We start from the raw sequence: 24,217 nt of genomic DNA, 5'->3' as shown, positions 1-24,217 counted from the left end.
GGAAGGCCTGACACTGCTCTCATCATTGGCATCAGGGCCCACAGGCAGATCCACCAGAACCGACTTCTCTGTCGCCTCACATCTCAGCAAGACAAAGCATTTCCCTGATCCCGGCCCTCCCAAACCCCCATCCTCAGGAAAAACCTTCTCCTGGGGTAAGAGACTGCATAAGACAATAGGCCACTGAGGCATGGGGCTGGGTTATAGGAACAGAGCAGGGAAGGGCTCTTCTCTCAGAAAGCCGTGGAGAACAGCCCATTTCCACTGCTAAGAAAAGACAGCATTGTATTTGGAACAAAGCCTGAAAAAGCTGGCTGGGCAGGGTGACACCCATCTGCAGACGGTCCTGCTAAGGAAACAGCAAGCACTGTTACTACAAAAGTGAGATAGAGGCCAGGAGACAAGAAAAATCACCTTGGCGCGGGCAGAAAACCTAACATTGAAGAGGAAAACGGACGGTGATTGCTGGGAAATCCTTTTGCTGGAGAAGAGCTATTTGAAGAATGATGGCTTTTGTTGAAATATGTCTATTCCAGGCCCGTTTCATATTTATGGTTTAATGAGGTTTGGTTTCATACTAGGCAATCAAACCATATTCTTGCCCATATGATGACTACTTCAAAAGATGAGAAAAGGAGAGAAACAGGGCCGGCCGGATGGCACAGCAGTTAAGTGCGCACATTCTGCTTCGGTGGCCGGGGGTTGGCTGGTTCGGATCCCGGGTGCAGACATGGCACCGCTTGGCAAGCCATGCTGTGGCAGGTGTCTCACATATAAAGTAGAGGAAGATGGGCACAGATATTAGCTCAGGGCCAGTCTTCCTCAGCAAAAAGAGGAGGATTGGCAGCAGATGTTAGCTCAGGGCTAACTGTCCTCAAAAAAAAAAGGAGAGAAATAGTGGCCCCCATGAGACTCTCCCCACCCACAAAAGACTGGGAAGAAGCAGAATATATCTGTCAGGGAAAGATCCATTTTCTTCTTTTCACAAAGAGTTAATGCTAAGGTTGAAACAGACTTTAACAACAGCAAGCAGTGTATTGTACCCTGATTACACTGGGGCAAAAAACCAAACAGAGACGGAGCTCCTGCAAAATGGCTACCTACAATGAAATGAAAATGTAGTTGTTGCAAGGAGTACTTATGAACAGGGCTGTTGTGAAAGTCCCAAGGCGGCCAAAGCAGAAGATTTCAAGTGCCATCATCCTATTAAATCCTTGGAACTCATTGTCTTTCATCATGAAGGTGAAAAACAAGGTCCCTGGCTTAATTATTCTCCACCAACGCAGTTCTGTTCCATCTGTATGCAGGGTGTGCAGCTGAAACATGGATTTCAGCCAATTTCTTTCAGGCACAAGGCACAGATAACAGACAAATCGCAGAGCAGAATGGCGACTTTTCCTTCCAGGGGACTGAAAGCCAGCGAAGAAAAATCCAACCCAGGTGACATGGCCAAAAGAACTCACAACCAGGGACACCTGGCCCAGAGGATGGAAGGGTTTCACCGTGAGTGATATAAGGAAGGAAATGGATGCAATTAGAGTTCAGAGGGGGAGTAAGGAGGGGCTTTGCAGCACCCAGGCAGACGGGGTAAGCTCCCTCCATCCCAGGACCCAGACCAGAGCTGCTAAGAATTCCAGGCCAGATACAGCAAATGAGCGCTCCTTTGGCTTCAGAACAGTTTTTCTGATCTCCCTTCTGAAACTTTAAGGAGCCAGCATACTGACAAGCTCAGTAGCTTAATCAATTGGGAAGTCTCTTAAGGGGTGAAGGCTGGCAGCAGGACGGATCATAAAACCTAAAAATGACTGGTTTGGAGATGCCAAGGTGTTTGCTGACTCAGAGAGCAACCCTGCCTTACACAGATTCAGGTACCACACACTTGAATGAACATCTGATGGCGTGTGGCGTAGCTTCAGGAGCCTGAGATAGGTTTGGAGAAAAACGTGGTTTTAGACCCTTGTAGCCATTCTCAGACAGAAACCATTGCCAGTCAGAGGTGGAAGGGACGTTCAGGTCATCTAAACACGCAGAGAGCATCAGGATCCCCTGGGGGGCTTATCACATCACAGATTTTCGGGCTCCACCCTCTACAGAGTCTAGTCTACAGGGTTAGGGTGAGACCCAAGCATCTGCACTTCCAAGATGCTCTCGGACGTTGGTGCTGCTGGTCTGTGGACCCCACCTGAGTAGCACCAACGTAAATCAGCAGATTTCAGACTGGTTTCAGCAGCAGAAGTCTCTCGTTCAAATGAAACCACAATATACTAAATGGACAAAGGTGGTATTTTATTAAGGGGCTCACGATTGTATCATATACTTCTTATAGTCACTCAGTGAGAACAATAAGATGTGTTGTGGTTGATGCGAAACCTTTAACTCAGAGGTTATGGGGGTGGGTGCAGGTTTCCGCAGCCTTGGGATCCAAATTATTCCTGTTTATGTTTTTCTTGCACACATAGATCAGTAGCTACAAACGGTGTGTATGTGCATGTGTGTGTGTATATACATACACACACATAGATGTAAATAATGTTTTATCAGCTTGCCTTGCACCCTCAGGATGCTCATCAGTTAAACAGAAGCGGCAGGCAGAGCTTTGTTCTGAAGTCTATGCAAAATAGATTAACCTGGCACCAGACTTCACCTTGGCAGCGCTCACCAAGGTGTCAGGTTTGATAACTAACAGGTATGAGCATGTGTGTGCATCTTGCTTTTTTTAAAAAATAGAATAGATAAAATTATGCTTTAAAAACGAGACCCTGTCAAGTGACTTCATCTCTTTGAGCCTGTTTCCTAATGACTAATGGTACTGAGAACACCTACCATGCAGGGTTGTCGAACAGATCAAAGGAAAGAATGTCTACAAAAGCAGTTTGCAAACCATAAAGTGCATTGCTCACGTGAGCCTTCTGTCCCGAATCCAGATGTCCTCACTCCTTCAAAGACCTGGGCCGGTTTGTACTGTACCATGGGTTTTAGCCAATGGCTACAGGCTAGAACCACCTGCCGGCCCCACCCAAACCAACTGAATCAGAATCTCTGGGCTGCATGTCAGTATTCTTTCAAACACTCTCCAGGGGATTCTAATAAATAGCCAGGATTACTCCATATTTCCTCCCAAGGTCCATACAAAATCCTGCCAGATTGCTCTCATTGCTTCTGGAAGGCCACTAGCATTAAAAAGGAAAGAGGAGAAAATGCCCCTAACCAGATCCAGGCTTTTCTACTGCCGCTAGTCTAAAATGGAGTTTTGATAACCATACCTGCTAATTGTGGAGCACTGATGCATGCTGGGCGATTTATGTACATTATCCCTTTTAATCCTCCCCATGCCTCTGTGAGGTAGGTATTATTCTTCCCCATTTTTAAAACAGCTTTATCGAGATATAATTCACACATACCATAGAATTTACCCACTTAAAGTGTACAATTCAACAGCTTTTTAGTATATTCATGAAGTTGTGCAACTATCAGCACAATCAATTTTAGAGCATTTTCATCACCCCTAAAAGAAATCTCATATCCCTCAGCCATCGCCCCCCGCTTCTCCCATCTCCCCCAGCCCTAGGCACCAGGGAACTGGTTCTCCTTTCCGTTTCTGTGGCTGTGCCTGTTCTGGACAGATTATACCAATGGGATCATGCAATATGTGGTCCTTTGTGACTGGCTTCTTTCACTTAACATAATGTTTTCAAGGTTCACCGTGCAGTAGCAAGTATCAGTACTTCATTCCCTTTTATGGCCAAATAATATGCCATTGTATGGAAACATTTTATTTTATTTCTCCATTCATCCACTAATGGACATAGGTACTTTCCACTTTTGAGATATTATAAACAATACTGCTATGAACATTCACGGACAAGTTCTTGTGTGGATATGTTCTCCTTCCTGTCGGGTGCATACCTAGGAGTGGGATTGCTGGGTCATATGGTAACTCTCTCTTTAACCTTTTGAGGAGCTGCTAGGCTGTTTCCACAGTGTCCGAACCATTTCACATTTACAAGCAGTTTACAAGAATTACGTCTCCACATCCTCACTAACACTTGTTATCGTCTGCCTTTTTTATGATAGTTATCCCAGTGGGTTTGAAGTGGTATCTCACTGTGGTTTTGATTTGCATTCCTTTGATGGTTAATGATGCTGAGCATCTTTTCATGAGCTCATCAGCCATTCATATACCTTCTTTGCAGAAACATGCGTTGAGATGCTTTGCCCATTTGTAATTGGACCATTTGCCTTTTTATTATTGAGTGGTAATAGTGCTTTATATATTCTAGATACAAATCTCTTAAGAGATCTATAATTTGCAAAAATTTTCTCTCATTCTGTGGATTTTTTTTACTTTGTGTCCCTGGAAGCACAAAGTTTTTAATTTTGATGATGTCCAATTTATCTATTTTTTTTTAAAGATTTTATTTTTTCATTTTTCTCCCCAAAGCCCCCCGGTACATAGTTGTATCTTCTTCGTTGTGGGTCCTTCTAGTTGTGGTATGTGGGATGCTGCCTCAGCGTGGTTTGATGAGCAGTGCCATGTCCACGCCCAGGATTCGAACCAATGAAACACGGGGCCGCCTGCAGCGGAGCACACAAACTTAACCACTCGGCCACGGGGCCAGACCCTTATCTATTTTTTTTTTATTGCTTGTGTTTTTGGTGTCATATCTAATCCAAGGTCACAAAGATTTATAGCTGTTTTCTTCTAAGAGTTTTGTAGTTTTAGCTCTTACATTAGGTCTTTGATCCATTTTAGTTAATTTTTGTATATGTTGTAAGATAAGGTCTATCCCCCTCATTTCACAAGGGAGGAAATCGAAGCTCAAACGTCTAGTAACCTCTTCAGAGCTGATCCGTTGCAGCACAGCAGTCCTGCTCTGCAATGTGGCTTCCAAACAGCCACGGTTTCTTATTGGTGGTGGTTGGAGGGAGAAGGGCTAGGGAGGCAAATCATGGAGGAGTTTGTCACTCAGAACATGCACACGCACTATGCTTAGTAAAGGGGGACCCTGCAGCCGAAGAGCAGATTCACAGTCAGTGAGCCCCAGCATAGGGCAGGAGGTGCACAGCCTCGAGGGGGCAGTAAACCCAGAGGGGACCCAGGACTTCACTCCCAGCACCTCCACAGCCTGCCCGAATCTGCTCGAATGTCCTTCTAGGTCTCTGAGCTCCAACCTCAGGCCAAGTTGTCTGGCGTCTTTTGGGTACAGTAGAGAGGAGACAGACTTGGCTGGGCGCAGAGTTGTTCAGCCAGAGGGGCCTCACCTGTGAGAGGGCTCAGTTTCCCAACTCTGAGTCCATGTTGCCAGTAAATCTGGGGACACCAAAATAAGACGACTGGTACTGTTAGAAGAGGCCACTTCATAGGGCTGCTAAAAAACTGATGGTTCCTGGGAATCCAACAATGACCTTCACACCACAGGAAACAAGATAAGGGGTCACGTTAGGCAACTTAGGGGAAAACAGGGTTGAAGAGCCTTCTCATTTACAGTCGGTGATGGAAGCTAAACTCTGGCTACATCTACACTGCATAAACAACCAGAAACAGGAAGGCCTGCTTGCTTCCCTGAAACCCAGGTCATGAGTGCAATGCACTGGAAAGGCCAGCGCTGTCCGAACTTGCAGTGTGGGTCACTACAAATGGGCTCAGTGCCTAACACAGACAATTTACAGATTGCACTGTATGCAAGTCATCTTTACACACAATGCCTCATTTAATCTTCATGATGAAATCATACGAGGTTTAGTTTCCTCCTTTGATAGATGAGGAAACTGATGCTCAAAAAGACCAGCTGACTTGGCCAATGTCGCATAAGGAGTGGGCGATGGAGCCAGATGTGAACCCAGAAGCTTGAACCCAAGCTAAGAGAACTTCCCCGGCCGCAGAAGCAGCCTGTCTGTTTAGGATCAGGACGGTACACTGTTCACACCACACCTGAGTACCTTCAAACACTCAGGCCACTCACTACCTCCCAGGGAAAAATACTCTCAAGCAAATAAAAGCCCAAGGGACAGTTTTTTAATCAATCATAAGAACTAACCTGCATAATCGACACATTGTAAAGTATCACCATCGTAGCTTACATTTGTTGTGTCTCTTACTAAGTAAAGCACTTTACCTACATTAGTTCATTTAATTAGCACAGCAACACTCATCTCCATCTTTTTTTTTTTTTTGAGGAAGATTAGCTCTGAGCTAACATCCGCCGCCAATCCTCCTCCTTTTGCTGAGGAAGACTGGCCCTGAGCTAACATCTGTGACCCATCTCTCCCTACTTTATACGTGGGACACCTGCCACAGCATGGCTTGATAAGCAGTGGGTAGGTCTGTGCCCGGGATCCGAATCAGCAAACCCCGGCCCACCTAAACGGAGTGTGAACTTAACCACTGCACCATCAGGCTGGCCCACTCATCTCCATCTTAAGATGGAGAATCTAAGAAGACAGCACAGGACTCTGTGAACTTTTCAGAAGTGTCTGATTTCCGCTAAGAACAGACAGATCCAGCCATGTCCCCACCACCACCTCTCCAAGGGACTCCATGTAGGACAGAGTGGATGTAACTAGCCAATGATGTTAAAGAAGAACCTCAGAACGCTTGTGAGGCCTCAGGGTGTGGTATCAAACGAGACTCAACACTACAGGGGCCAATGTTAAACACAGGCACAGCTGCTTTTAGCTATCACTCATTTCCCTCAAATTAAACTATTAAAGACAAAAGCTAACAGCTTTCGAAAATGTGCTAACAAAGTGACGGAACTACAGGGGAAAGTCAGGATCTCAAAGATGAGTTGGGAGATTCTGTTCCAAGAAGGGACAGATTGGATATCTCTGCCAAGCAAAAATGAGACAGAAAGAGCGTCTGAGTCAGGGGGAAGAAGGCCAACGCTACTCCAAAGAGCCACAAATTAAAAACCAATTATGCAAGGCTCGCAAAAAAATGTCAGTGGGCTGCTTTTATGTTTCAAATCACTAAAAACATAAGCGTGCTTACGCCAACATTAACCCCGCTTGACAGCTGGTTTGGGGCAACTTTTTATGCTCAGGCTAGACATGAGTGAACATTTTAGTCTTTTTGGCGAAGAAACTTGGGGGTGAGTACCTATGGCTGCGAGTGAGCACACCTTCCAAGGACACCCCACAGTCCATGCGTTCAAATCCACACACTTCATCGAAAGGTGAAAATCCTCTCTCTACACCTTCTGCAGGGTTCCTGGGGAGGCTGGGAAATAAGCAAGGTGAAATCCACAAACAGCTAAGTCTCCTCTCCTGCTCTGAAGATGACGAGGACACAGGCCAGTCACCATGTGGAATGTGTGCTGGAAGGCCGTCCAGGATGGAAGGCACACACGGATCCCGCAAGGTGAGCCCTCGGAAACGCTCCCTGACAACAATCAGAAGAGCCCAAGGAGCCATATAAACAGTCAGGGTCCCAAATGCAGCCCAGTTACCTCTGAGCCTACTAGACAGACAGATCAGAGATTCTGATGCCACGGGCCCGAGCTTGGGTCTGGAAATCTGTATTTGTAAGAACTTTTCCAAGCCATTCTGATGATCAGCCAAGTTTGGGAATGGTTGGTTTGATTTCCATTGTGTCCTCTTTTCTTCTGCCTGAAGTCGCTTAAGTTCAGAAACAGAACAACAAAAGGAGAGTGTTTGGAGGTAAGAATTAGGAGCTGGAGAAATGAAGGGACAGAAGGTTTAAGTGACTTGCCAAGTTGACACAGCTAATTAATGTTCAAACCAACCAGCCTACGTTAAACATACAGTCTGTGCAAGGCACTGAACACGGTCTAGTGGAAGTAAAAAGACATGGAAGATGCAGTCCCTGTCCTTGGGACCTGAACACAGGATGCAAACTCACAAGCAGGCTGGTGACACAGAGAGCGTGAAGGGGGCGGGGTGTGAGGCGGCGGGGTGTGAGGCAGCGGGAGTAGCCGAGGCCTGGTGGACTAAAGACTGCAGGCTCATCCAGCGAGCATCTGCCACTCAGCTCCAGCTTCTCATTGCATCTAAGGGTGTGGGCCCAGAATGGCCAGATATTCTGGTTTTTTCAAAGAAGCCAGAAAGTCCACATTTCCTGGCTTTTAAATATAGCAACTCATTCAATTAAAAAAAAAAGAAAAAAAAAAAAAAAAGAAAACCACACTGTGAGGGCCAAACGAGATTCATCTGGAGGCTGACTCCAGCCCCTGGAATGACAGTTGCAACCTCTTTCTTAAAAGGTCATCCAGGCCAACCTCCCTTGAACTCCTGAGTCCCTCTAGAGCCCTGAAGAGCAGCAGAGGGTGAGGGGTCTCATCTAACAGGTTGTTAAGTGAGTGCTTGGTGTGTGTGTGTGTGCGTGCGTGTATATGTGTGCGCAAGGGAGGGGCTCTGCTCCTCCCACCCCCGCCCCCCACCCCTAGTGGAAATGCGTTCCGGGCCCAGACGCAGCGTGGGGCCACTGCAGCCACAGCACCCCACTCAGAGGGAGATCACCCGGAATGGCCAAGATCTTCAGGCCAATAGGGACTGGTTGGTGGAGGAGTCCAGCTTAAGGGGAAGGAAGAGAAGCCCTGGACACAGCCAGAGAGCAAAGCTATCAAAGGGAAACATTACAGAAGAAAGAAGAACAAAGAGGCAAGAAAGCAGCATGGGCTCTAACCCCGAGCATAACAGGCCCAGATTCCCTAGCCAACCGGCAACACGAGCAGTCTGGCCACTCTCCATCCGCTCGGTCTGCTTCATTTTCCCTCACAACACTGACCACTATCTGACCTTTCACATTGTCCATTAATTTGCTGATTTTTATTTCTGGACGCCCCCACTACAATATATAGGCCCAAGAGAAGCGGGGCTTTGTCTACTTTGTTTATGGGTCAGTTCCCCGCATCTGGCACAGGGCCTGGCACACAGCAGGTGCTTAGCAAATATCAGCTGGACAAACGGACTGCAGGCAAGCAGTTGGCACCAAAACAGTGTAACATTATGTGTCAACCAGATAATAATAACAACATCAGCACAGAGCACTTTATCATTTACAAAACCTGTCATTTAACTTAATTCCTCCAATTTTCTCTTACCAAACAGCTTCGTGCGTTTGGACATGGCCCAGGAAACTGCCGGCCTCTACAAGGCGGACAGCCCAAGAGCCAGCTGGGACAGGCCTGCCTGCACAGCGGTTCAGCCCACTCTCTCTGGGGCCCAGGAGACAACGAGGCTGCAGAACTGCAGGGCTCAGGGCTAACTGGGCCAGGTCATCAAAATGATGGAGCGTTCTCGGGCCAGCTTCATCTGGCCTCCTGGCCCGACAGAGTGTTGATTAGAAGCCTGGAAGGGACGGAAAGAGCACAGGAGGCCACAGAGCATAAGGTTAAAGTTTCAGCTCAAAAGTCCGCCTGCCTGGGCTGCTTCCCAGCTGCCTGACCTTGGACCCCTCTAAGCCTTGTTGACCTCATCCATAATGTGGGCACACAAACAACAGTAACAATAATTACACCAAAGGGTTCTTGGACAAGTCCAATGAGATACTTCACAAAGAGCGCCCAGCACAAAGCCTAAGGCGTGGCCCAGGGCAACTGGGACACCACTGTCACAGCAGCAGCAGGGGCATCGCCAGGCAGGCCTGACCTCTGCCACATTCCAGCGGCGTGACCCTGATCGACTTGACCTCCTCCTCCCTGGACCTCAAATTCCTCTCCTCTAAAATGGGGAGAACCCGGTCACCAGGATCAGGTAAGGAATAAACGAGATCATATGGTTAAGCAATTATTAGCACAGGGCCTGGTACATACTGAAATGCTTAAATGTGACCTAGGGCCCGGCCCAGTGGCGCAGTGGTTAACTTTGCACTCTCCGCTTCCATGGCCGGGGATTCATGGGTTTGGATCCTGGGTGTGAACCTACACACCACTCATCAAGCCATGCTGTGGTGGCATCCCACATACAAAACAGAGGAGGATTGGCTCAGACGTTAGCTCAGAGACAGTCTTCCTCAAGCAAAAAATATTAGCAACAGATGTTAGCTCAGGGCTAATCTACCTCACCAAAAAAGTGAGCTAGTATCATTATTATTCAAGAAACTTTTACTAGTCTAAAATGCTGATGTGAAAATCCACCAAAGGCAGTTCACCATATGCAAATAAGTCTTCAGGACATAAGGTTCTCCAGCTGCAAGTTTCTCTCCACCTGTTTTATTTTTAGTAGCTCTAAGAATAAGCCCCCTGCCTCCCACCTTGAATTCGACGTAGGAAGCCTGTGGAGGTCAGTTCCCCAGGCAGAGCTGACCTTACTCCAAGCCAGCGCAACCTACGCTGCTGCCTCTGCCTCATCGCCCCCACAGCGCTGCAGTCTGACAGCGAGGGAGACGACATGCAAATGCGCCCTAAAAACAGCTTGTTATTTTCACAGCCTGGATGGTGCGTGTTTGTGGGTGCCTGTGAAGACAGAACGTCACTGTCAAGTACAGGGCATATGCCACCAATTTGGGAGAGGCTGTGAAATGTAAAAATATTCCACTCAAATAAATGCCTTTTCCCCAAAAAAAGAAAGCAAGCTCCTCCAGCACCTTTTGCTGAGGGAAGAGGCGGTAACTCAACCCCCTAGGCAAATCCCCGCTGGGCCAGGCACCCCGCTCTTCATCAGTCCCCCGGCCTCAGCGCCACTGGGGACCGACCCAGAAATGGATGCTTTTAAGTTACAGGTCTGGGAAGGTGAATAGCAAAGGATCAAAGACAAGGCCCTCCATAAAGAAAACAGGACAAGAAATAAGCCAGGAATTGCTATCAACAGCACGTTGATTTACAAAATCAATTCAGAGGAATCTAATTACTGCCCACTCTCATCTTGTAATCAACAGTCTTTAGTGGGCATCTGCCGTGCACCTAATCCAGGTGTTTCCAGAGCCAATGTCTACTGCAGGGGCCAAGCGGTTACAGTAAATGAAGGCAGCTGTGGGTATCAAAAGCAAAACCAACAGTGTGAGCAAAATCAAGAATAAGAGGGCGTGCAGGGCCTATGGCAAACTGGAGCCAGGAGAGAGTGCAGAGGTCTCTCCATTCCATGCAGCTGTGGCCATGCCAGAACAGGGCACAGTGTGACCAGATCTTCCAGTGTTTTCATCAAAGATTGAAATCCAAATGTTGCAGTGAAATGTTGGTTCAAGTTTCTTTTAAAACACTGTGCAGACCAAACAAAACACACCTGAGAGCCAGATCCAGCCCACAAACCGCCAGTTTGCCACCCCTGGCAAAGCCCCACCAGCGCTTCTTCGCAGTTTTTACGATTCTCACAGGGAGAGTGAGGGAAGAGCAGGAGCTGCATATATACCCACTCTCCTCTGTCAGTACCCAGACACCTCTCTCCACCCAAGAGGCCCTCTCCCTGGAAAGTCCAGCCCTCCAAGTCCCATCCTAAAGGATGACTCCACGTCGAGGCACATCTATGAATGCTCCCTCTCATGAAATGATGAGAGGAAGCCCAGCTGCTTCCCACGTCCTGGCCCCAACCCCACCCCCCAGCCACCTCTCCACCTCTCACCACCTGTCCTTCTCCCTTCCAGGGCGGCAGCTATTCTGTTAGGCCTCTGAAAAAATGGCCCTGCTGGGGACCTCACTGGGGCAGGCCTTTGGACAAATGACCGGCGCTGGGGAAGTGGCTGGGGGCATGCACAGCACTGATGCTCACCCACACTGGGAACTTGTGTTTCCCACCAGTCCCCAGGGAAAAGCTGCTCTTCTGCAAGTAAGACTCATGAGAGCTGCAGTTGCAGGACCTGAGCAGGGAGTGGTCCCATGTGGGTCCTCCGCAAGCATCACCTAAGGCAGATGATGCTGGGTGACTGAGCCATGCCCAGCTCTGGCAGCTGCTTGCGAAAGGAGGCCACACCACCCTTCCTCCAAGTTGCCATGCTCAGCTCCAGCCTGGGGCCAAGAGGGGTAGAGGCAATGATGTGACAAATGACAATAATTTTTCAAGATAACCCAGGACTGGCATGCTCTTGTATACTTTCAAAGCATGTGCACATTTCCACAAACTCCCTTGATTCTCCCAACACCCCAGAGAGATTGCCAATATATTATTATTCATTATTGTTATTATTAGTCACTCTTCCCTCGCTCCTTGAAGACCCAGAGACAGGTGCAGCATCCTGCCCTAGCCCAGGGCTTCTAGAACTTTACCGTGTCCATGAATTCCTGGGGGAGCTTGTTAAAATGCACATTCTGATTCAGAAGTTCTGGGGTGGGGCCCGAGATTCTGCATTTCTAACAAGCTGCAGGGTGTCACGGATGCCGCTGGTCCTCAGACCCCACGTTGAATGGCAACGCTGAGGTCACACGCTGCGTGTAGGGCTAGACCTGGGCTCTACCCAGGCGTCCTACCCTTGGATTCTGTCTGGGGGAACACGGCTCGCTCACCTCACTTTTCACGGGTTGGGGCCTCTTGCCCAGTTTCACCTCCAGGAAGTGCAAGGGAGCTATCATGGCCCCGATGTTGCGGATGTCGGCGTATTTCAGCTCCTCCACCGTCAGAGCTGAGCTGGGGAGTCCAGTCAGGGGGCCGAGCCCTGGCAGAGAGCCCGCAGTCACGGAAGGGTCCGGAATCTGCCCAGGCATCATAGCAGGAGGAGCGGCGGTCCAGCCTGGAGTGGGCAAAAGAAGAAGGACAAGGGGGTCAGCCAGGTTGAGAGGTTCCATGAGCGGCTAAAGCCCCCGTGTCTTGCCAGGACCTCAACCTTTCTTTTGCTAATGTCCCCCCCGAATCCTTTCCCCATGCAGCTGCTCTTCCTGCCCTTCAGTCCATTCTGTGATAGAGAGAAACTCCATCAACTAATTCCCACCAAGGTTATCCTTGGCCCTTAAGGCAATGCTTAACCCAACCATAGGCACATCCATTGAGCACTTGCTCTCTGCTCGGCACTGCCATAATCCTTCTATTAGCACACTAAGATGGGGGCAGAGCCCATTCAGCAGAGGAAGCAGCCAAGGCTTTGAAAGATAACTTGCGGGGCCAGCCTGGTGGCACAGCAGTTAAGTGCGAGTGTTCCGCTTCTGGCGGCCTGAGGTTCACCGGTTCGGATCCCCGGTGCGGACATGGCCCCACTCATCAAGCCATACTATGGCAGGCGTCCCACATATAAAGTAGAGGAAGAAGGGCCTGGATGTTAGCTCAGGGCCAGTCTTACTCAGCAAAAAAGAGAAGGATTGGCAGATGTTAGCTCAGGGCTGATCTTCCTCAAAAAAAAAAAGAAAGAAAGATAAATCGCTCAAGAACGTACACAGTAAAACCTGAAGGAGCTGGGATTTACACGGCAACATACTGCCTCGGAAGGGAACAGACTGCAACGGTGGAATCTCAGGCCCCTCTGCACCTGTTTGAGAGGGAGCTATTTTTGGTCTGGCATGGTGCCTCCCCTCCAATCACGCATCCCATTCTGCCTACTTGTTAAGACGCCCTGAATACGAATGAAGCAAATCGAAGTTAAAGGTGACAGTGTGTGTGCGTCTATGAGGAAGACACTTAGGCAAAGGAGATGGAATTAATTAGCATGTGTTTCCCAGTGGAGCCCAGTACCAGAAAAGTCCCCCACAGTCTCTTCATTCTCAAAGCAAACACATATTCTGGCTCTGTCAAACCCTGAAGGTTTGCAAGGGAAGACAGATTCAGGCATGAAAGAAAGACATAAATGAGACAGGTCAACAGCAGGGGAATTCTTATTTCTTCCTTCTCTTTGCTGGGGGAAGCTCATGGGTAAGAAATGGTCCTTTCAAGGCACAGATGGCAGGGAAGAAAGCTTGTCTGCCAATAAAGCCAGACTTATCTGGTCCCTTGCAGGGCTCCTACCATCCATCCATCCATCCGATGTGGACCACCTACTATGAGCCCACGGCACTGAGAATCTGGAGCTCAGATGTGCACAGTCTTGGCTTCTAAGCAGCCTTGTAAGTAGCACGTTAGTACAAAGCTGCTCCTGGATTCCAGTCCTGTAAAGGAAATCATTTCTGTCCCTTCCCACCTGCCTGCAGAGGGCCATAAATCAGAACCTCAACTGTCTTCGAAATCCCGGGGGAGAAGCTTTGGCCTATCCTTCCATTCTCCACCCCTCTATTCCCATGGAGAGGGATGTATTTGGCGAGAGAGGGGAGACAGGACATCCTCTGACCACGCTTCTGTTGAGCCAAGTTTATGTACCCATGTGGCCACACTGTCTTGGCGCTCTGCCTCCCATGAGAGTGGCCCCGAAGAGTGATCCACAACCTCCTCCCCCCATTCAGGCTCTCAGGTCTAGATTTCAAGAGAGGGGCATTTTAGGGAGCCCATTTTGGCCATAAGCACAAGCCACAGTGTCCATCTCCGTTTCACTTTCAAAGGTGGAATGTGGTTCTCTAGCCAGCCCTGTGTCTCTTTCCCAACAGGCCCCGCACTCTGAGGGTAAAGCGTGTGAGTGGCTTGCACCCTCAAACCACAAAGACTTCCACGGGACATCACTTTCCTTAAACAAAGGTGCACAGGAGCGTACCGTGGATCTGCCATTTCACCCTTAGCACACCGGCCGCATCTGCCCATGAAGCCATTGCCCATAGCTCCCTACCTTGCACTCAAGTTTACAACTGGTACCCCAGGCTCTTTCATCTGTGTTCCACCAGCTCCACCTCCCACACCTGGCCCCTCAGCCCCTCCTTTCCACTCACATCCTTTCTCCCCATCTTTAGCAAGCTGTGTCCCCCGGGCCATCTCAGAAAAGGATCTGAGACTCATTCACATCAAGTTATAGTCTTAGAGCTGGAGAAGTCCCTGTACTCATCTAAACCACATCCTCATTTTGCACATGAGGAAACTGAAGCTCAGAGAGGTAAAAGACTTGCCCAAGCTCACACAGCCAGAGAGGGCCAGAGCCAGGACGGGATTCCGGGTCCCTGGATTTTGGAACCAAAGCTTTCTCACCCTGCCCTTTTTGTTTCCCCTCCTGGGGTCCAAGAGATGTCAATGCAGAAGGAATGAAGTCCACCCTCAAACGGTGGCCTTTCAGACACTAGCCCAGAGTGGAGGATCATTCTCTTGCACAGCGACCCTCCACCCTGCCTCCAACAGGAGGAAGTTCCCTGAATAACCCCACGGCAGCCTGGGTGGGAGCCCAGACATAGAAATGGCCCGAGACCTCTCCCGTGTGGTTGGTCAATGCGCTGTGACCCTCCCTAAACCCGAGCTGGACTGGAGTCCAGTCAGCAAGAGAGCACCCTCTCCGTCCCCCGGAGCCAGGCCTGCAACGCAGACAGGGCCGCAGGCCGCACACCAGGAGGCTGCTCCGGGGCACGGCGCATGAGCTGCAGGTCTCCCGGGGCCTCCTCCAGAAAGAACGAGAAAGGGCCCAGGGTAAGGACTCATTCCTGTGCGGCAAAATGGTGCCTGGGCCCAACCCTGTGGACACTCAGCAGGCAGAGGGGGTTGATTTCAGGCTACCTGAGCCAAAGTGACAAAGGAAACTCACGTCTCCTTCTCAGAAGAGGAGGAAACTCTAAAACATCCCCTATTCTAGACCTGAACTGATGTCACCAGGAGTCAGTGACCCCAAGAAGAATGCTCAACTGAGCTAATCAAAACAGATTGGAGCTGGGAGGCTGAAGAATGCTCTGTGCTGGGTGCTCAGCTGGACACAAACCCCTCACAGAGGATGGGGGCCCACACCCAAGGTATGGAGCAAAGCAAAAATACAGAGCAAGAGGCCGGCCCGGTGGCACAGCGGTTAAGTGCAACACATCCTGCTTCGGCGGTCCGGGGTTCGCCAGTTTGGATCCCGGGTGCGGACATGGCACCACTTGGCAAGCCATGCTGTGGTAGGCGTCCCACATATAAAGTAGAGGAAGATGGGCATGGATGTTAGCTCAGGGCCAGTGTTCCTCAGCAGAAAGAGGAGGATTGGAAGCAGATGTTAGCTTAGGGCTAATCTTCCTCAAAAAAAAACAAAAAACAAAAAACAGAGCAAAATCCCCTCCTTGGCCAGAAGCCCCAGAACGCCCCTGTACCATAAGGACCCATTCCTGTGTGGCAAAATGTGCCATACAGCCACTCAGCAGGTGCAGGGGTGATTTCAAAGGCTGGTTGTTGCTCCATGCGACTCCAGTGCCTAGCATCATTTCTGGCACAGAAAGGTAATCACCAAATACTTGTTGAATTAATAAATGAATGAATGAAAGAACGAACAAATGATAAATTCATGGTGGAACAAAATTCAGTGAGTGAGGTAAGGGCCTCTCTCTGGAAATTTAGATGCTCGTTATCTATCGTTCCCACAGTAGACCCCAAGAAAAATATTCCAGAAGCTTCTGTATGTTTCCTTGCCTAAGCCATCTCTGAGAGATGGAAGCCAGACCCCACTCTGTTCCGGGAATGATAGGCTCTGCTGGCAGCTTCTGTTTATTTTCATACAGATGGTATAAATGAGACACTAACAAATGATCCCAAAATATAATGAATTCCCCGCTACTGTGGAAGCCCCTAGAGGGGTAACCACCCCCTGAGAGCAGCAGCCCCATAAATTCTTGCCATTCCTGCTCCCGTGAGTTCTATGTCATTCCAACGGCAAGCCTCACTCAGGGGATCAGGCACCAGGCTTTCTGTGCAGGAGCAAAAAATCTCCCTCTCTTTCCTTCCCCTGCAAGGGTGCCCCTAACTGCTCAGACACAAACCACAAAGTCCTTAACACATGCCATTCCTAGGAGACAACCACAACAGCTGACATTCACGAGCGAGAAGTCATCCTAAACCGTTCTGGGGGCAGGGGGCCGAAGATGGAGGAGCTGGAGCGGCTGCCTTTCCTAATTGGATCCTCATTAACTGCAAAGAGCTGGCTGATGATCGACCACTGAAAGGCAACTTTGGTGATTTGAAAAACAAAACAATTTCAAGTGATTTAGGGATCTATAAAAAGCGGAGGGGGGGCAGTGGCAGAAAACCAATAACAGCCAGGAGGAATTTACCCACTTCAAGGAGGACATAGGAAAGATGACAAGAGGTGAAATCATCTCCCAGACTGGTTGTTCCATATGGAAACAATTTAGTAGGAAAAGGAAAACTACACGCTAAAAACTTTAGGGGAAGAACCCAGAGATTTTCCCCTTCAGGGACCAGGAGGTCCAAAAGGAAGATAAACACCCTCCATATCTCCATTAGTAACTAGGATGCACAAATAAAGAGCAAGCTCTATACATTGGCAGAAAACCAAAATGGCAAATGAGGCTTGTGCCTCAAAAGATAGGACTAGAATCCAAAAAGACTTTGGCAATTTGGGGCACTGACCAGGAACAACCTGGAAACTAGCCAAGGAAGGAAAACTGGGTAAAGCAGAGATCCAAGATGAGACTGACAAGCAAGGAATGGATAAGATAGAAAGCGTTCAGGAGGTCACAGTGGACCCTAAGCTGTTGTTGAGCCTAACATTTTGGGTGGTCTGATGCAGCTTCCTAAAAGTGGGCTTGAAAGAAACAGGGACCAGATGGATCCAAGGGGAAAGAAGCTAAAGAAAAGATCTGGGGCCGGCCTGGTGGTGCAGCGGGTAAGTTCGCACGCTCCGCTTCTCATCGGCCCGCGATTCGCCAGTTCCGATCACAGGTGCAGACATGGCACTGCTTGGCAAAAGCCATGCTGTGGTAGGCGTCCCAGGTATAAAATAGAGGAAGATGGGCATGGATGTTAGCTCAGGGCCAGTCTTCCTCAGCAAAAAGAGGAGGATTGGCAGTAGTTAGCTCAGGGCTAATCTTCCTCCAAAAAAAAAAAGAAAAGAAGAGAAAAGATATCTGTGTCTCTCTATTCTGACTTCCTCAGGGACTCGTAGGAGAGAGTTTGGGGCGCTGCCTTGTCCCAGCAGAAGAAAAGCCACAAGACACTTCAAGTCCAGAAAATGGGCCCTATTGGGAGATATTAACATGAAGAATCCTTTCAGCTGAAAGAAGAAAAGGTGACTTGAGTTTTTCCCTCTCATTTCTTCTTTTGTTTACTGTATATAAATTTGTAAGATACCATAATTTTTAATTTTTTTTAATGGGAGTATCTATAAATAAAAAACCAGGCTTGCTTTGATGGCACAAACTTGTAAAGGGCTACTCTTATCAGAAAGTACCCAATAACGTGCATCTTCATCTAGAATGGCAAAGATAAATTAAAAAAAAAAAAAAAAAAAGACAGGTTAAGAGAAGGTTGGGATCCGTACCACGAACTTTCTGTCCACAGAAACCAAAGGTTCGGGAGCCCCAACATTCCTGGGGCTCTTTGAGAAGGCGGCTCCCCTCCAGGCAAACGGCAGGCCTGGGCCGGCATCAGGAGCCAGGGATGGGTGTGCATGTGAGTGCACACAGCCCAAGGCTGCGAGGCTCAGGGCTGAGAGCAAGTGGAGGTGAGCGAGGGCAGGTCAGAGAGCAAGGGAGTCGGCAGGGTGAGGCCCCAGGAGCAGTGCGGTGGGAAGTCAAGAGCAGGCAGCTGGCACCTGAGCATCAGCATGAGGGGGCGGGGGGTCTTGGGAGCCTGGGAGGATTCCCAGGAGGAAAGGCGGAGGACACAGTGGGGAGCAGGGGGCAAAAAGGGGTGAGGCCAGTGATCACCAAGCATCGTACTAACTGTCGTGAATCCTGGAGAATTAAACACCAAATCTGTCCTTGGAGGTAAGCAGTGTTCTGGGATGTTCTCTCTCCTGGAATCTGAAATGATGTAGGTTAACCAGCTTCCAAAAGGCCAGGAGATCCAAGAAGGCGAGGAGCAAACAGATGCAGAAAGCACCAAGATTGAGAAGAAGGGCAAGCAGCTAAGGTCCCTCTCCAGGGGGTTGTCCCAGCTCTGAAGGCAGGGAGTGAGGGGGGTTAGGAGTCGGTTAGGAGATGACCTTAGAGCCAGATCGCCTGAGTGTGAATCCTAGCTCTACCCCTTACTAGCTGTGTGACCTTGGGCAAGTTCCCTAATCTCTCTGTGCCTCACTTTGCTCAGCTGTAAAGTGGGAATAATAATGTTATTTGCCTTGTAAGACTGTAGAAAGGATTAAATGAGTGAATATTTGGAAAGTACCTGGAACAGCGCCTGCACCCAGTGAACATGAATGCAGCGTAGACACGAGGCCCTTCCTTCCTGGAGGGACACCAGTGCCAGGTGACCCCCGGAGGTCCCTTTTGCACCGTTCCCACCTAACACTGATCTCCCTTTCCTACAGCCAGAGGATCCTCTGCTCTCCCCCACTTTCCAGCTCTGAACCCCAAGGGGGCAGGACCATTCAGCACCCAGGCAGTCACTGCAGAACAGAAACAAAGGGGGCCAGATCAGGGCTCGGGACAAAGGTGCAGATCTGAGGCCTGGCACCTGCCCTTTGCCTCAGTTTCTCCTAAGGTCTCCTCTGTCCTGCAGGCCAGAACACGGCCGCGCACATCACTGGCAACAAGGCACCACCAGCTGGGTTTCCTCCCCTGCCTCCAAAAGCCGAGGGCCAGCATCTTCTGTGTCCTTCAATCACTCTATGCCTGCATGCTTAGGAGTCACTTCTCAGATCTTCATAACAAGAAAATGAGGGGTGCTAGGAGGTCACAGGAAGCCGCCAGCAGGGTACACGGGCACACATGATCCCTGCATAGCCATCCCAGCCATAGAAGAAACTGGAACCTCTCCCAGGAAAGGGTGTTCCCTGGAGACCAGACAAATGCATTTGACAAGGCCCTGTCTGCAAACACAGCAGAGAAGAAGCTGGGAGGGTACGGCCACCGCACAAGCCATCCGTCCTCTCTTCCCGCCTCACCTCATCTCAGTTCCTTGGTGTCAGGATTCACAGTATGATACATAACACAAGACATACACATAGTGTGTGACAAATCCTTTGGCCTTTTAAAAAAAAATGCCACTGGCCAGCTAAAGCTTTGGAAATGGAGCTCCACACTGGAATCCCATAGGCTGCAGCGAGAAAACAGACTAAAAAAAGCCTAGATCGGTGGGCTCTGGCCAGCCCTCCCACAGCCAGCAATGAGTATAAAGAAACACAGGCTGAAAATTCCAGCCCTGGGTCATTGAGGCATTTGTCTCTGCGGAGCTTCGAGAGGCCAAACCACACACACGCACAAGAGCGCGTGCACACACGCACACACACACACACACACAGGCACACGGAGCTTGGCAGCCCGTGAGTTCCAGAGCTGGTAACACAAGCCACGGAACCGACTGCCAAGACAAGCAACAGAATGAGCCAGGCCCAGTTTCATTGGCCACCATACGCTGCATATGGCCCGGGACGCAGCCAAAACAGTGTTCTCACCCTCCTCAAAGGCATAGGAGACCCTCTGTTTTCAAACACACCTCCACAGAGCCTTAATTAAAGGAAAATGGAAAAATAATGTGCCTGCTGCTCTCCCCCTGCCTACAGAGGTATGCACACACGCACACCCGTACACACACACTCTATTTTTCTCTTCCTCCCATTTCAGTTTCAAACATAATTCATTCGCATGGAAAGAAAGCAAACTGCATCCTGCAGCCGAAAAGAATGTAGCTTGCCCTCAGTCCTGGCTCTGGCTGCTCAAGTTGAGCTGGGGCTGAATGAATACAGAGCAGGCCAGCCTAGAGTCTGCGCTGGCCCCGTCTTCCAGAGCAGAGCTGGAAACAGAGACCCTGGTGCGAGAGCCAGCCCAGCAGCCCCACGACAAAAGGGCCTGGAGGGCCTAGACTTCTCAGCCCGCCACGGGTTCTGCGGGCTGGAAAAGATGCCCACACAACCTGCAAGCAGGTCAGGGAGACGACAACAGACGCTGGTGGCTGCAAGAGCTAGGCAGCGAGTGAGCAAGAATCCTTGTCCAAATTCTTCCCCAGTGGACACTGTTACCACCTATTGACACATCTCCTTGGAGGTGGCTGCAACCAACCGAGAAGAAAAGTCAGCAGCCCTTCCGATCTCACAGCACCCAGCTCTTCAGGAAGATTCTGGAGCTTCCTGCAGCTCTGAACCAAAGCCAAAGCAGAGGGGGAACAGAAGACTCTTTGAGAAACCGTCCTCCCTGTTTGAAGAGGCAGAACCTTAACCGGCCAGAGGCATGAGAATAGATCCTGCTTCTCTTCCCTGTTCCTCAGGGTTACATAAAATCAGAGCCAAGCTCACACCTGATCGCTGGTGGACCGCTCCCCTAGAAACCTGCAAAGGGAGATAAGGCCTCCGGCCAGCTCCAGCCAGATTTGCGGGGAGGATGACAGCAATGGGAGGTGTTTCTAAAAACCCTCAGGGAAGGGAGGTTTGGGGGGAAGGGAGACAATATGTGAACACAATTCATTGCAAGGCCTCAGAGGACAAGCAGGCACCCAACCATGATTCAAAGCTTCAGTTTCTGATGCTCCCCAAACTAAGACCCTACGGAGAGTCCACCAAGACTTAACCTGGGTAGGCACACCTCCACCGTCTGCAAGTCCTTTTTTGAGAGACAGACCTGAGCACCTCTGCCCTGAGCACATGTGGCCAGGCCGTAGCTCAATGGCCTGGATGCCAGGAAGGAGGGCGGCGCCCTGGGCAAGGGTCAGACAACCTTGCAATTAGAGCTGACCCAAAGGGTCGGCTGATTCCCCTTCCACCAGCCTCTCCAGGTCCAGCCGCATAGCTGTCCTCTCCATTCCTGCAGAAGGGCCAAGGCCTCCTGGTCTCCCCACCTTCTCCCACTGACCCTGCAAAGCCTGAGTCGGCCACCCCTAGGGTCCCGGCTCCAGGCAGAAAGGCCCGATCCCTCAGCCTCCTTTGAGGGGAGGGGCAGAAGAGAGCCTTCTAAACTGCGCTGGGCAGGAGAGGAGGGGCTGGTTACCTAGAGGAGCCGGCTCGCCTCCTTATGTAACCTGGCCTGGGAGCAGCGGGAGCCTACAGCGGACCGAGACCACCCCGAAGCCCCGTCCCAGCCCTGACCCCGGAAGCAATGGCCTTAAGCGAAGTCCTCCTCACTGGTTCGAGAGCCCAGCCTTCTCAGGACCCTTCTCCACGTCCTCAGGGAGCCGCGCTTCCTCCCTGCGAGGGGGGTGGGGGCGGGCACGACTTGCCAGCAGGTCCCTGTCATCCCTCCACCACCAGCCCCTGCACCTCCCTGGCCTTTCCCCTTCCATCTCCACCCCCACGGCCCGTCTCCCCTGGGCAGTTTTCTCCCCACTCACCCGCCTTCCCCGCCGCGCGAGGAGAGCACCTCCCTGCAAACGGACGGGGGAGGAGAGCGCGGGAGGGAGGCGGAGAGAGCGCCCCGGCTGCCCCAGCAGCGGACGGAGCCTCCCGTCCCAGGGCGGGAACCAAGAGGAAGCCACCGGCTCCCAGGCGCCTCGCGGGAGGGGCCCGGGCTGCAGCGCCCTGCGCCGCGCCGGCTCGGGGGCCCGGGGCCGCGGGTTCCGGGGCTCGGTGCGCTCCGCCCGCGCGGGGGCGGCGGTCCCAGGTGCCCGCCCCGCCGCCCGCCCTGCCGGCGCCCCCCGCGCGCCCTCGCACCCACCGTGCAGAAGCCGCGGGCGGAGGCGGCGCCCCCGGGGCCGGGGCCCGGCTGCAGGCGCCGTGCCCGCTCAGCGCCGCTGCCGCCCGGCCGCCGAGCTCCGCCCGGTGCCCAGGCCCGTGCCGGCCGCGGAGCCGCCGCGGCGCCAGCCCCGCCGCCGCCGCCGCCGCCAGCGCCCCCCGTCGCGGCCGCCGAGCGTCCCTCCCGCAGGCTGTGGCGGGCGGCGGGACGGGTTGCATCAGCCCCGGCTATATAGCGGCCCCTGGGCGGCGGGGAGGGGTCGGGAATGCGGAACCTGCCGAGCTGCCAGCTCCAGACGTCAGAGGGGGACGGAGAGGAAGGGAAGGAGGGGACAGGGGAGGAGGGGGTGTGGATCCGGCGCTTCACACCCACTGACCTTCACCGCCCCCGCCGCCGGTCGCGCCCGCCTCCCGGGGCTCCGCGCGCTCCCCTGGCCGCAGCCGCGGCCCCCGGCTCTGCCGGCCCGCGGGGCAGGAGCGCGCGAGCGAGGACGCGGCGGGCGCTTATGTAAGAGCATCCCCGCGCCCCGCCGCCGGCTGCCGCCCGGCACTGAAGCCGCCGCGCGGGGGCACGGACACGGCGGCGGGGGCCGCGCCGAAGGCCCCCGAGCCCGCGGAGCCCGTGCTGAACCATCTTCCTCAGTCCTGAGCGCTTTTTCCCCGAACCGAGAGAGCGAGGATTCCGGCACATTTGCATCCCTGGACGCTTCACGACCGAGGGAGCGAGGAAATGATCTCGCAAGCCCCTTTCGTTTTTCTGCGGAGAAGGATGGGCAGAGAATTAAGGCACTGGGGGCCTCTACGCCCGCCCACTAGCCCGCCTGGCCACTACGGGCGCCCTGAAGCCCTGGGGTCGGTCCCTGCAGGAGGCCCGCCCTCTCCCGGGGCTGCGGCCTGAGCCCGCTGCCACTTTCTCTAAGGCCGCACAGTTTGACCCCTGGGCTTTTTGCCACACGGCAGCCTGGCTTCTCCTTTCTGCTCACAGACACTCCGGTGAGCAGACCCAGCCCTCAGCCCACCCCGAATGTCCTTCTTCCCCATTACAACTGCCACTGCCAACTCTCCTCCCACCCTCCATCCTCCTAGAGTGGTGATGGTTAGGGGCGACTCCAGAGGAAATGTGTCCTCACCGTGCCCTCCCGTCTGTAAAGGCGCAGAGACCCAGAGCCCTCACACATGTCGCCCCTGAGACCTTGGCACCGTGGGTGGCATCTCCTACCTCCAGACCCCTGCGCGCCTAGCCAACCCCCCTACCTTTCTGCCTAAGCCAGATGGGAGTGACTGTTTATATTCAGTGACCTTCAGCCTCCTCTGAGTGATGTCAGGTCATCACCCATAGAAGAGAGGAAGTGAAAGAAAAAGTTCATGCCTTCTTGGAGTGCAGATGCTCAGAGTGAAAGAAACAGCACGACTGTAGACAGATGGGAGCAAAGGAGCAAAGCCCAACGAGCATGGCTCCTCAGTGTGCGCACAGGGAGGTTTTCCTCTCCCTGTCCTCCCCCGGCAGTGACATCTTTCCGGATAAGAGGACTGGTCTATGGAAGGAAAGACACATCAAGTCCCAGTGACATTGACATCATTTTCACCTTCACTGTCAGCCCTCTCCCTCAAACCATTGACGTTAACGAGTAAAAAGAAAGTAAGGCCCTGAAAGAATATACAACGGAAAATCAGTAGTAATTTGATAGTCTTGTGGAAGAACATGACTCTCAGCCCCAGAAAGGCCAACTACACCTTTACTACATCATAAAGATC

At 51.5% G+C, this 24,217-nt stretch overlaps 1 protein-coding gene across 5 annotated transcripts in view; it reads right to left on the bottom strand.

The window, feature by feature from the left end:
- JDP2 (Jun dimerization protein 2) overlaps positions 1 to 23,799 on the bottom strand; it is a 43,610-nt gene extending 19,811 nt beyond the window's left edge. The window contains exons 1-2 of one of the 5 annotated variants that reach the window (XM_070250182.1): positions 23,717 to 23,799; positions 12,396 to 12,619 (exon numbers count right to left, since the gene is read on the bottom strand). In XM_070250182.1, the coding sequence (XP_070106283.1) occupies positions 12,396 to 12,596 (201 nt within the window). In that variant the 5' untranslated portion in view covers positions 12,597 to 12,619; positions 23,717 to 23,799. Of the gene's footprint in view, positions 1 to 12,395; positions 12,620 to 22,122; positions 22,345 to 22,445; positions 22,586 to 22,839; positions 22,952 to 23,592 lie in introns of those variants that run through there. The other 4 variants (XM_070250181.1, XM_070250180.1, XM_023628139.2 and 1 more) reach the window with 4 other exon arrangements.
- Positions 23,800 to 24,217: the final 418 nt, after the last annotated feature.

This window comes from Equus caballus, chromosome 24, assembly GCF_041296265.1.
Source record: "Equus caballus isolate H_3958 breed thoroughbred chromosome 24, TB-T2T, whole genome shotgun sequence".
NCBI classification, from domain to species: Eukaryota; Metazoa; Chordata; class Mammalia; order Perissodactyla; family Equidae; genus Equus; species Equus caballus.
The sequence above is the reverse complement of the archived record's forward strand: the minus strand, read 5'-3'. Positions and strand labels throughout refer to the sequence as shown.